Source organism: Perca flavescens, chromosome 9, assembly GCF_004354835.1.
Source record: "Perca flavescens isolate YP-PL-M2 chromosome 9, PFLA_1.0, whole genome shotgun sequence".
Lineage (NCBI taxonomy): Eukaryota > Metazoa > Chordata > Actinopteri > Perciformes > Percidae > Perca > Perca flavescens.
This window is the reverse complement of record NC_041339.1, coordinates 9,109,603-9,123,372: the sequence shown is the minus strand read 5'-3', so window position 1 is coordinate 9,123,372 and position 13,770 is coordinate 9,109,603. Positions and strand designations below refer to the sequence as shown.

Sequence of the window (13,770 nt, the reverse complement as noted above, 5' to 3'; positions counted from 1 at the left end):
AGGCAACTCTATCGCATTTTCCAGAAGCCCCGATATGAAATCGAAAAAATTAGCTCCGTGATCAGTCACAATGGAGTCGGAACCGGCACGACAGATCCAGGGCAGCAATAAGTTTCTATCTTGGAAATTCAAACAGCATTTCACATTAAAGAACGAACAGGGAGAATGAAATACAGCTAACTGTGCCGTGCAGCCTCTGCTTGCCAGCAACCAACCTCCTTTCAGCTCCAAATTACTCCACCTCCAACCTGAAGAAGCATCTTAAAGTAAGTTATTTTTTTAATTAGCCAAGGGTAGTCGTCTGCTGTAGTTTTACTGGTCACCTTGCTATTTTAACATTGACGTGCGACTTTACATTCTCCTATACGTATACGTGCTGATTTACTAGCTCCAGAGCCGTTTAAAGACTGACAGCCCCGTTTGACATGCTAACAAACGTTAGCTAAAATTAGCTTGTGGTAGCTTAGACCGCGGTTAGATTTTTGTAGTATGCAGTTCGGGACTACCAATACAATAATCTATCTGCTTGTTCAGGTACACATTCATCCATCCATCCATCCATCCATGGATACAATACAATAATAATATACAATACAATACAATAATCTATCTGCTTGTTCAGGTACACATTCAGCTAGTTGGAATAAAAAGAACACACCATTATAGGCCTGTTTAGTAAGCTGGATGTGATAGCCGCATTCCTACACCTATAAAACGCAATTCAATGTAGATGTAATCCTGAAGTAATCCAAGTATTCAGAATATGTTACTCAGATTGAATAACGTAACGGAATACGTTACAAATTACATTTGTGGGCATGTATTCTGTATTCTGTAACGAAATACGTTTTGAAAGTATCCTTCCCAACACTGGCTACACATATGTACCTACATACACCCATATGTAAACAAACAGCTCTATGATGATTGTAAACAGTAATACAATAGAGCAATGCTAAAGTGCAATTGGTGCTAGAATAAATTAAGAATTATTAATACACCAGGCTTGGTGTTACAGGGTTATTGCACAAGGATTGTTCCTGACACTATGGACTGGTGTTTAAGGTGCTCTAAGTGATGTGACGCGTTTTTTAGGCTGCAACATTTTTCATCACATACAGCAAACATCTCCTCACTATCCGCTAGCTGCCTGTCCCCTGAACACACTGTAAAAAAACACGGTCTCTGTAGACAGCCCAGCCTCCACAAATGGCAACAAAAACAAACTGCGCCAAACTGCCCCACAAACCATAACAAACAGTGTTCCAGCCAATAACCGACAAGAATGAGCTGGTTGAGCCATCGCTGCAGCAGCGTTAGCACGTAGGCTACTTCCACAATGTGTATTCGTGACTCAACCAGCTCCTTCTTGTCGGTTATTGGCTGGACCACTGTTTGTTATGGTTTGTGGTGCAGGTTGGCGCGTTTGTTTTTGTTGACGTTTGTGGAGCCTGGGCTGTCTACAGAGACTGCATTTTTTTACAGTGTGCTCAGGGGACAGGCAGCTATATGTATGTGACAAAAAAATGTGTAGCCTAAAAAAACATGTCACATCACTCAGAGCACCTTTAAGTGTTCATCATAGTAATAGCCTGTGGGAAAAAAATATTCCTGTGTCTGGTTGTTTTGGGGAACATTATTCTGTAGCACCTACCAATTCAATTAAATTTTATTTATAGTATCAAATCATAACAAAAGTTATCTCAGGACACTTTACAGAGGGGAGAAGCTGAAACAGGTTGTGTCCAGGGTGTGATGGGTCTGTATTGACGCCTTTTGTTTGTTTCCTGACTCTGAAGGGAGTATAAAAAGTCCCGGATGGAGGGCAGGATGGCACCAATGATTTTCTCTGCAGCCCTGACTGTCCGTTGCAGTCTGTTCCTGTCCTGTTTGGTTGCTGATCCATACCATTGACTGTTAATATTAACAGTATATGATCCATACAGAACAGACTGGATGATTGCAGAGTAAAATTGTATCAGCAGCATAATGGACTTGAGACACAACAAATCCCTATGTTAATAGTTTTAGATACTGACAGCACCGCATGTAATATGAAGTCAATGCAAAAGCAACAATGTACTGTTGTAGCCAAGGAATACGTTATTATTGAATATTCAGCAGTCACATATGTCTTGCTATAGCCTACTACATGTGAACAAATGCAGGAAGAAATGATCTGGGTCTACAGAGGAAAGGTTTTTTGGAAAGATTCAGATTGACTTTTGAAATTAGAAATAATGCCTTATAATATTTCTACATGCTGCTTGCCAAGATTATCTTTACATAGAGCTACTTTTGGTAATTTTTGCTTTTATTATTTTGTGCAACAGATAAAACAGATACTGATAGCTAGAGCTAGGCCTACTATTTTTTTTAACAAAACCTTTAAACTTTTAATTTTCAGGAAGTGATGAAGCTGAATAAATCCTTCTTTGTAAATCGTTACGCTGTATATTTTAATCGACATGGCCGTACCGCTTAATCATTCTGGAATTAGTTTTTGTAAAATGAAGTTAATGTATTTGTAATTAATATCGTTTCGGAGAGTTGTATAATATTTACGATAGTACCTGAAGGTCGCATGTCTGGGCAGGAAACGCAAATCGTTATTTGAATGAACAGACCAATCAGCTACATCGTCGGATTTGAGCCGCTGGCTTTCTGTTACTCTTGCCCAATCAGCGCGCTGCACCGTTGTTTGCCTTGCTTTTTGAATTAAGTTCGGGCAAATACCTACTCGGTACTACTATTAAACAGTTAGCTAGCTGTCAACAAGTAGCCACATTTCGACAATTTGGATTATTCGCGCATAGAGGGCAACATGCATTGACACCAGACTTGCCATATAACGAAGAGATAGTGTTTTGGACCGAAGAAGACTTCTCGGGAATTCTTTATTGTATTGTTGAAGTTAATGGCTAACGTTAGCTCGGTAGCTAACGTTAGCTAATTTGGTTAGAGAGCTTATTGAATTAAGTTAGCTCGCTCCCGTTTCTGTAATTCTTTGATATAGCTAGCTAAGTTACCAGCCACCGAAACAGTCGGTAAGTTTGGTTTACGATTCTTTGAGGTTGTTTTTGTGCTGTTGAAAACGCATTACCTAGCTAGCTATACCTTAACGTTAGCTAACGTAACGTAACGTTGTCTCCGGTGACGTTAAGCAAAGGGAATTTGGTACCGTGGTAAATACAGCCAACGTTAATTGGTCTTACTTTAGCGTAAAAAATAAAGGTGGATATATCCTTTGAGTTAATAACCCCGGGTTGCCTAATCATTCAAAAGATTTTGACCATACAAAGCATGTCTTATAAAACACAAGCGTCTCTTTTTGTTCATTCCCAGTAACGTTTTGATAGTTTGGACAATTTGGTGCCTCCACAAGTTCCTGGCATGGCTGACAGCAGCATAGTGACTCTAGGGACAGCTCGGAGTCTGCTGGATTCTTCGGTCTATGATTCGAAGATCGCCGAAACCACCAAGGACCATGTATTTCTCGGGATGGCATGTGAAGACGGGGAAGGTCAGTATGTATGGGTTACCTTTTTTCTCTTCCTCCTTTCTCTGATTATCACTAAATACCTATTACACCTTCGGCGTAGATAATACCCAATAGTGTGACTAATCAGGATTTCCCTAACGTTATATGTGGGCAAGCTCGTAACGTTACGTTATTTTATTAGAAAGAAAAAATTCCAAAATGCTGTGGAGAAACAGAGCAGTAGAACTGGAAAAAGTAATTGGCACAGTAAACTATTCCTTGACTTGTACTGTAAGTTACATTCCTGCTTAGACGTACACTCGGTGTATCTGGTAAACTAGCAACTAAAATCAAAATCAATGCACTTAGTACAATACAACAATTTCAGTTTTTGTTGAAATAGTTTTCAACTTCCTAGTCGTAGAGGCAGTAGTTTGTGATGCTTTTGAGTTGTATTGCATTATAATAAAAGGTTTTTCTAATAGTCTACCCTTATTGATATTTATTGATATGTACAGGTGTTTCTAATATTTTGTACATATCAATAAATATCAATGAGGGTCACCATTAAACACAAACTACAGCCTCTTATATTTTAAAAGTATATAAAAAAGTTTAGAACCTGAATGAAGATACAAATTGCATGGCTTTTATCTCCAGCATGATCTGTGTGCGCACTTTCTGCAACAATTAATTTGTACATACTAAAGCCAGTCTCATCTGTTTCTCGCTCATCCGTGCGGGAGTTGCCTTGCTTTGCTCTTGTATACTGTAGTGGACTAATTGACGACAATACACAGAAGGACACTGTAGAGTAAGATATTTCTTCTACTTGTTTTTTTTTTGTTATTCAGGTCATTAAGAACACACAGGCAGCTTTAGTTGAGAAAGTAGTTAAAAAATAAATGGCGCTGGGCATGAATAGAGGACAAGAAGAAAGAGGTGGAGACCATAGACAGTATATAGTGGAGACGGGAAGTTGTTCAGCACTTGGTGTCTCAAACTGAGGGAGCCGAGTGCTTCTGCAGCGCATGTTCAAGGAAGACACTGGACTGCAACAGCGGTAAGAAAGAGCTTGCTACTCATTAGATGCTAGTCACAAAGCTTCGGTCCGTGCACTCTGTCATACGAGTACGTTACCGGCAACGACCGCTACCATTAAGACTGCTCCTTTACTGACCGACCGTGATACAAACAATACGTGTGTGCACGTTCATAGCGGAACATGATTTGTAAAAGCTATCTGAAGCCCAAACTGCCTTGACAAAGCTGTCTGTTTGGAGTCAGCATGGCAGTTATTTAAACATAATGGCCTTGACCCAGAGTTTAGACATCTAGCTATATGAAAAGATAAACAATGCAATGTTTTTAATAAATGTAGCCTAAATAAAGCAGCTAATATCAACATGGACAAAATCATGAATGTACTAATTTGCTTTTTTGATGATGACCTGGCCAAATTAGTAAAGTTTAGTTTTCACAATGATTCATTGAAGGATTATATTATTGCAATATGTAAATCCACATTGACTTTTAATTTGACATATGGTTGGAAGAAGTACAAAATTATGACTTTTATTATTGTGTAATGTCAGAAGGACTTTAACTGTTTTTCCAGTCAAATTAACTTGATGAGTGCATATTGAAATATTACACTGTTGGCAAAAAATGCATCTCAAAATGCATCAGATTGATGCTTTAAAATATGGAATATTTTAAATTTTCTTCCGGGGGAGCATGCCCCCGGACCCCCTTGAAGGGTAATACCCTTCTCACCTTTTTCACCCCTGACCTGTTTTCATGCCTGAGTTATTTAAACATAACAGCCTTGTCCTGGAGTTTATGAAAAGTTAAACAATGCAAAGTTCTGATTGTGATGTGTTATGTAAGGACTTTACCGCCCCCCCCCCCCTCAAAGAAGTTTCAGGCTCAGGATTTTTTTTTCACTTTAAGCCCTGAATTATCCCCCTCTACCCAATTTCTATGCAACCCCTTTTCTCTTTCATCTTAATCAGTGATATAGGTGGATTGTCTGGCTGTAACCCTTGTCAGTCAATATAAGCAACTTACATAACCTCCCAGAGACAACCTATGTCTTGACGTGTGTGTGTGTGCGCGAGCGTGCATGCGCAGGGTTCCCGCGGGTCCTTTAAAAAGTCTTAAATTGTCTTAAATTTACCATAAAGTTGCTGTAGGTATTACATTTTCAGCCGGTGCGCTTAATGACGATTGGAAAGCACAGTGGTCCACCGTAAAACATCTAATAGTTGAGTAATTTTGTATAGTGTGAAATGAGAGTCTCCACAATTAATAGCTGTTTTACGGTACGTCGGCTACAGGCGCTGCGTGCCGCCATTACGTGGTTGTCGAGGTGAGGTTCAACCATAGACAGGGTTCAATATGCAAAGAAGATGGGAAGTGCAAATTTAACAAGAGGCTGGAAGAGGATGTATTTAGGAGGTGGTTGGCACCGGTTGGAAACGAGGCAATGTGTAAATTCTGCAAAAAGACTTTTTCATTAGGGACCGTGGGGCTCAAAGCCGCCGAGTCGCATATGAAAGGAGGAAAGCACCAGCGGTACGTGGCAGCAGCTAGCCATAGCGGGGCCAGGCTAATCCCTGCATTGTTTGTTGCACAACCTAACGACGTTAAAATTCAGACGCCACCTCTCAGTCGGAGGCACAATTCATTCAAATCTAACGAGGACATACGTGGCGTCTTTGGGATAAGTCGCCAAATACGGCATCGCTTCATTCATCAAGAAGGAGCTATCGTTCAGCGTTAGTGAGAAGCCATATGTTGTCATGTTTGACGAAAGCATGAATAAAACGACAAAGGGCAAACAAATGGACCTTCATTTGCGGTTCTGGACTAGCTACTGATGATGAGACTGGCACACACCACGTCATCTCCCGTTACTATGGGTTGGAGTTCATGGGTCACTCCAGAGCTGAGGACATGTTGGGTCATTTCAGTGTAAGTAATGTTACGATTGTGTTTGAAATCCCATACTATTATTCATACTAAGTGTGGTGTAAGTAAGGGATAATGTAGAGCCCTGACAGGGTGATCAGGACTTGAATCAGCCTGAAGGGGTTGTATTCGCTATAACAACCGCCTCGCTTTACATTATCCCGCTTATTACATGGATACTTACCAAATAAATCAATAATTTGACTAATAACTTGACAAAATATTGATTTTTAAATGGGAGTTTCAGACCTGCCAACCTGTACGCATTTTGCGTAGAAGATACGCATTTTGACATCAAAATACGGTGATAAGATTTATCACTTTAAACTACGCGAAAATCTGGTGACCTGTTCACTCGTTGACGTGAAGTAGCATGGAAGTAGCCGTCTCACTCTTGATGTAAAACAAGAAGAGTTCGACCAATCACAGCGTCGGGTTCCTTCCTTTAATGTCAAGCGGGGATGTCAGCTACTGATAGTAAAACGAAAGCATCAGATGCAAGTGTTATTCAGTGGTGTTATTCCTCCCTCATTCCCGTTTAGTTTGGTTGGTCCCCCCTCCCCCCCCATATATCTATGGTTCCCCAAGGGAGGATGGTGCTTGCAAAGGTAAACGGATTTGATGTAGAAAGGTGAAATTAATTAATTTACGTAGCCTACCTGTCAACTTTGGAGAAATCTGATTTAAAGACTTGCATTTATAAAGTCTTGGATTTCATTACAAAGGTCTTATATTGTTTTGCCTTTCCTAGGATTAAGTTCACACCGTAACAAAATTAACTGTTACCAATGTAGGCTGACCGGAGCCTATCGCTGAACGCACCGAGACACAAAGTAAACATGCCTCTCTGAGGGGGGGGGTTAGCGGTTAAACTGAGCGGAGGATGTGCGGAATGTGTCTGTGTCTGTCGGACCTTGGCTGGCCGCTCGGCGCCTTCAAAGCTCAAGCTAACAGGCAAACGGCTTATTAGCTAGCCAAACACCGAGCGGTAACATCTGCAAAGATTTGCTCTGTGAGCGCATCAATCTGCTCGGTGTGCGTAACAAACAGAGCGAGCAGCCGCCGGACTCTAACATCTGTTAATCCGTGCATGACTTGACTGTGAGCGGACTGTTTAGAGACAATGTGACCGGCAGGTAATGTTAGCGGTTCGCTGCTACTGTAGCAGAGCTACAAGGAAACGCTGAACTGAGCTGTGTGTTTTCAGTGTTAAACACTGCTGCAGGTATTCATGCACGACTGTTGATGGTGATTTCCAGAGGTGGAAGACTTACTGTACTTAGATTATGTATTGCAGTAAAAGTAGAAAAAACAGTGTTGTAGAGTTACAAATTACTTGTCAGTTACAAGTCCTGCATTCAACATCTTCCCTATGTAATAGTACAAAAAAAAAATATATTTAATTTGATTGGATTATATTATGATCCAATTAATTGTATTAAATATGACCGATAATTTAAATAAAATATTTTATAGCAGCCTACTTGAACATAATTATTTTCTAGGGTTTAAAATGTACACTCATTTGACATTTAATGGCACATTTATTCCGCGTGCGTGCCGCCGTATTCATGAACCAGAACTTTGACAATAAATCCGTAAGTTGCCACTCAAAAAAGTTTCTCAAGGTTGGCAGGTCTGGAGTTTATTGATTTAAATACGATTGTATTGCTTCCACTAGCGAAAATAGTCTGTTTCGTCTCTACGGTTGGAATCCTGCGTCCATAGCAACGTAAACTCTAGCTTTTTAATGCAACCCTTCGTCTATTAGCTACTCAACACTACCTTACAGGCTGTGGTAGTAGCCGTATATTTTATGGGGTGCTGCCGTGGTTGACAAATGACCCAACTGCTGTTTTAATCACTGCAGGAATTGACACAACATTAGCTGAAGCGTTGTAGTGAGCTAGCGGGCGTTCGGCTGCTCTAATTCACATTAAACTGAACATTTCCGTTGACTGTGAAGTGAGACACGGTGAATGACTTCTTTGGGAATATTTGTGGCCGTTTATGTCCTCATTCATCTCGTTTCCTTTTTGCACAACCGCTGCATGTTGACACACCTGAACGTTAAACAAGTTCCAATGTAAGCTAACTAATTAGCTATGTTGTCCCTACGGCTGTTACTACGTAGCGATCATAGACCGTATAGAAAGATACTAGCGATAGACGCTCATCAGATCTGCTGTCATTGCTTGAATTGGAGGACAGAAGTCGCTCCACTTTTCCCCACTTTTTGCCACAGCTGATAGGCTAAATTATCCGGACTTCTTTCAGCTGATTGATTGATGGCTGTCTTCCAGAGTGAACAGAACTGCGTCCATGGCAAAGCTCTGCTTTTGCATGGCAACGGTGTGTTCTCTTTAGCAACGGTCTGTTATCAAGAAATAACAGACCGCATTCTACATTAGTATTCAAGCAAGCCATGTAATAAAATTGAGTAACGTTAGTGCGGTCCAAAGCTCATGCTAGTGGTGTAAACGCCAACACTCCCCCGGTGCTCAGTGCTGCCACTCCAGGCAGGGTCGGCAGAGGTCTGGTTATGTGCTCCAGTCAGGTCACAGGTCTGTGGTCACTTTGACAATAACAGGTAACAACACATTAGCTCAGAGTTTAAGGGGTGTAATTGTTGGTAGATGTGGTTTATTTTTTTTAAAGGTATAGTGGCGGATTTTCTTTTTCCGGGTGGATCATCAAGACTATTGGTCCTCCTAGTTGTCAATCATTCTGGTGATACTTATACGTAAAGCCGTCATACGTGCACGTCCCTAGCTTTCAGGTGTATGTGTGGTGAGCTTGAGCTACGGTTTCAGCCATTCATTGAAGCTCGCCGTTCTCACCGTGTTTTTTCAAAATGTCTGAGGGTCACAAGAGAAAAAGTGTCTACGAATTGTATGACAAGAAGAGAAAGGCCTCTGAAGAAAGAAACAAGACCAGAGTGTTTTTGGGAGGATGTTTCACACGCTGCCGTGCACTAAAAGCACAGGTTGGGCTTCCCACTGATGCCACAGTCGCAAAGTTTCTACTCGACAGGTAAAGTTTGTTATGCTATTTGGAGAAATCCATTTTAAATCACTGCTAGAGAAAAATGAATATCTCAATATTTTTTTTCAATATCTCGATATCGATATTCGGACGAAGTTAAAAGAAGCCTTGTTTGGAGGCTGTTTCAGTGGTTCTCTTGGGAAAATGTACAAGCAAGATGAAATTGTAACCATAAACAAAGGGCTCTGTTCTGTAACATATTGTACACAACCATGTCCTTATTGCAAGCAATCCTGGAGCTGGGACAGGGCCGGGTCAGACTAGGTTCTGATAGTCCTTCTACTTGGCTGTATAGTCCTTCTGACTGGGATTTATGCTGGGATCAGGAGTTGGATGTGATCTGACTCGCCCAGGTGACGGAGAAGTGCAGTTCTGTGTGCTTTTTTTGATGTTAGAGTATACATGGTCTAGTGTGTTCTTCCCTCTAGTAACACAATCTACATGCTGAGAGAAAGCTGGAGGGGAACAGACTTTAAGGACACCTTGTAAAAGTCCCCTGTATCCCGTATCCAGGTGATTGCGCTGCAGTTTCTTCACTATGGTTAGCAGTGAACCAAATTTTTGTAACGTTAGCATCGGGGGCTATGTAGACGGCAGTGTGCTGTTTTCGTAGTAAATAAAATGGTCAGTATATTACCGACAGGGCTCCAGGTCAGGTGAGCCGTACTGGGCAACGATCCTGCAGTTGGTACTCCATTCATTGTGCACAAAAATGCAGTCCTCCGCCTCTGGTCGTGCCGGAGTTATTTTCTCATTCTGCCGGTAGATAGCTAGCTCGGCGTGCTAGCGACAACAACAACCTGGAGGGCTCGGTCAGGCTATTTCCTCCGGGATGTTATGAGCCGCCTGGAAGGCTCTCGTAACGGCTGTGTTGTATCGTAGTCCTGTATTGATTAGTTCAATGTGGCTGTACGTACGTATAAATATACACCGAGAGGAGAGCCACTGCACAATCGCGCACCGCCATCTTTGTTGACATGAGTGAATGTCATAACGCACAGGTAAGAACTAGTAGCAGCTTACTCTCATGAGGGACGATCGTGATTTTGTACAAAAAAATGCAGTCAAACAAACCCCTACAGTTTTAAAATCGCTACATATAATTGTTTAGAAGGTTATAGTGTGCGCTATTTGTTTTCTCTTTAACTTCCTTCAGCTCTTTTCATGTTTGGGGGGTTGGATTGTACAAATTATGAAATATTCAATATCCCAATTTTGCATATCGTCCAGACAACAATTTGGATATTATCGTCTAAACGATATATCGCCCACCTCTTATGGAGACTGCTTTAAGTGTTGGAAGTATTATTAGTATTTTATGGTTCCTTCATGCAATGCATTGTTTAGTGTAATCCAATTTATGTATCTTATATTTGCTCTGTTCTGCATCACAAAGGAACAAAATGGAAAATGCCAACTGTGAGCTTTGATTGTGTTTACATCTATATTGGCCAAACAATGTTGGAAGTGTTAGTTATTATATGGTTTCCTAATTTGAAAGAAAGGTCTCATGAAAAAGTATTTTTGCAGAGTTTACACATTGCACATAATTGATAACAAATGGAAAACTTTAAGTTTTGATTTCCATTGTAGGAAGCAATAAATTGAGTATTCCAAAGAAATTGTTAAGACATTTTTGGGTCTTAAATTCTATTTGTTGAAAGGTCTTAAAAGGTCTTAAAAAAGCATTAAAAAGCATTACATTTTACTTTTAAAAGTGTGTGTGTGTGTGTGTGTGTGTGTGTGTGTGTGTGTCCTTCCTTCCTTCGCCTAAAACTAAAATCCCAGATAAAAAAAAAAGAATCCAATTTAAATGGATTTTTTTTCTCCCCTACTTAAAATCAATCTGCAGATGACAAAGAAATAGCTCAAAACAAGTTTTAACTTTTATTTTTGTTTGACTCATACACACACGCACACACACATGGGGCTATATATTCAACAACAACAAAACGGATGCGTGAGATAAAGGTGTTTTCACACATACAGGTAATTCACTTCTCGTTCCTTGCTAAAAGTTCAAATCATTTTAACGTTGTTGCGCAACCTTGCCCCTATTTTCACCTGTTGCTGAGTAACGTACGTTAACATCCCATGGTCTGTTGAATGTAGCATACCTGTAGCAAGCTCCTTCGTAGTAAGTAGCGGTAAAAACAAACGTCAAAGAGGAGCGCCATGCTACAGAGCGGCGATTGCTAGTTGTTTAAGCCGCTACAGACCTCTGTCACAGCTCGGTCGTATCAGCAGCATTTAGTAGATAAGTTGAGCCGCAACAGAGTTCCTCAACACCGCCTCTGGTGCCCCGCATGGTGCTCCATCAGGTCAGTGGTAGCTGGTGGTTCAGTTATCTGAGAATATGTGACTCTCAGCCAGGGACTGAGCGCTGCGAGCTGCCGATCACTTTGGTGGAAATTACGGATAAGTAAGTAATGAAGTATGTATGTATATATATATATATATGTGTGTGTGTGTGTGTGTGTGTATATATATATATATATATATATATATATATATATATATATATATATATATATATATATTAGGGCTGTCAAAATTAACGCGTTAATTTTTAATATTTCGTTAAAAAATAGAAAATTTTGAGAGCCAAACTGTCATGACGGCCGTTCAGAATACGATCTCATATTGTACTAAAATAGTTCACTGAAACATGTTTCTGAAAACATTTTAAGCGAGAAAAAGGCCTTGCAGTTCCTGAATCTGTCTTCATTTCAGCTCAACAAAGGTCATTTTAAAAGATTTTCGTCAGATTTTGAGAGACTCTAGTCACACTCATTCCACTCCCCATTTCCGGGTGAGTACCGACTGCCCTGCCGGCGACTTAACATATGCTCGTTGGAGATGAACTGCGCCTCGCCTGTAAAGTAGACGAGAGCAGGCGACAGCAGCCGGGGACGGTGACAAAAATCTGCTCTCTTTTTTGTTTTTCTTCATATTTGCAAAGTTAAGTGATTTAGCATTTAAATATCCATTATTACAAGCTTCAGTCTCAATTTAAAAAAGTGATTATTCGCGATTAATTACAGCAAATTGTGCAATTAATTAGTTAATTTTTTTTAATCGATTGACAGCCCTAAAATAAATAAATATATATATATATATATATATATATATATATATATATATATATATATATATATATATATTATATTCATACTCATACTCTAAAAAATAAAACATTGGATCAACAAAAAAAAATATGTTAACGTTTTCCACTAGAATTTTTAAGTTAAGACTGCTGGCAGAATTGCATTAATTCAACGCAATGTTTTGAGTATGGTGAATTACCTTTTAGGCCACAATAAAACACATTTCTAAGTAACATGAACTTAATAATTGTCAACATGAATGCAAGTATTTAAGTTGATCCAACATAATGTTTTAAGTTAGGTGAAGAAGCTTTTTGGCCACAATAAAACACATTTTTAAGTAACACAAACTTAACAATTGTCAACATGAATGCAAGTATTTAAGTTGATCCAACATAATGTTTTAAGTTAGGTGAATAAGCTTTTTGGCCACAATAAAACACATTTCTAAGTAACATGAACTTAATAATTAAGTTGATCTCTGCAAGAGTTAAGTTGAGCCCTGTCCTATAATAAGGACATTTTCCTGTGTTTCCCAGGAGGCTAAGTTGCTCAAAACTCCAACCTAAGGGAAGAAATTCCACTAATTAACCCTGACAAGGCACACCTGTGAAGTGAAAACCATTTCAGGTGACTACCTCATGAAGCTCATTGAGAGAACACCAAGGGTTTGCAGTGCTATCAAAAAAGCAAAGGGTGGCTACTTTGAGGAATCTAAAATATAAGACATGTTTTCAGTTATTTCACACTTTTTTGTTAAGTACATAATTCCATATGTGTTCATTCATAGTTTTGATGCCTTCAGTGAGAATCTACAATGTAAATAGTTGTAGTTGTACTGGGTATGTATGTATGTACTGTGTATGTATGTATGTATGTATGTATGTATGTATGTATGTATCTATCTAAAATTTAATGTTAGTCTCTGTTGCTGCCATGTTGTTTGTGTATCTCTATGGCAAACGCGCTGGGGGGAGGGCTGAGCCCGTTTGGAGCTACGGGAGCCCAGAGGGGAGCGTCGGCGGATGTTAAGGAGAAAATCAATTTTCATTTAAACAAATCAACGTTAACAATAAAATAAAATTTATTTATCGCCCGCCCTAGCTTTTCCCCTGTCCCATTTGCTCCTCGTTCACTCTGTCTCTCTGTTGCTCTTCATCTCTC

General features: G+C 39.9%; 1 protein-coding gene across 8 annotated transcripts in view; it reads left to right on the top strand.

The window, feature by feature from the left end:
- The first annotated feature begins 227 nt into the window (after positions 1 to 227).
- The window catches only part of ect2 (epithelial cell transforming 2), a 175,061-nt gene continuing 161,518 nt past the window's right edge, over positions 228 to 13,770 (top strand). For 3 of the 8 annotated variants that reach the window (XM_028587185.1, XM_028587184.1, XM_028587182.1), the window contains exons 1-2: positions 2,619 to 3,047; positions 3,346 to 3,523. In XM_028587185.1, the coding sequence (XP_028442986.1) occupies positions 3,394 to 3,523 (130 nt within the window). In that variant the 5' untranslated portion in view covers positions 2,619 to 3,047; positions 3,346 to 3,393. Of the gene's footprint in view, positions 267 to 2,618; positions 3,048 to 3,345; positions 3,524 to 4,426; positions 4,545 to 13,770 lie in introns of those variants that run through there. The other 5 variants (XM_028587183.1, XM_028587189.1, XM_028587190.1 and 2 more) reach the window with 5 other exon arrangements.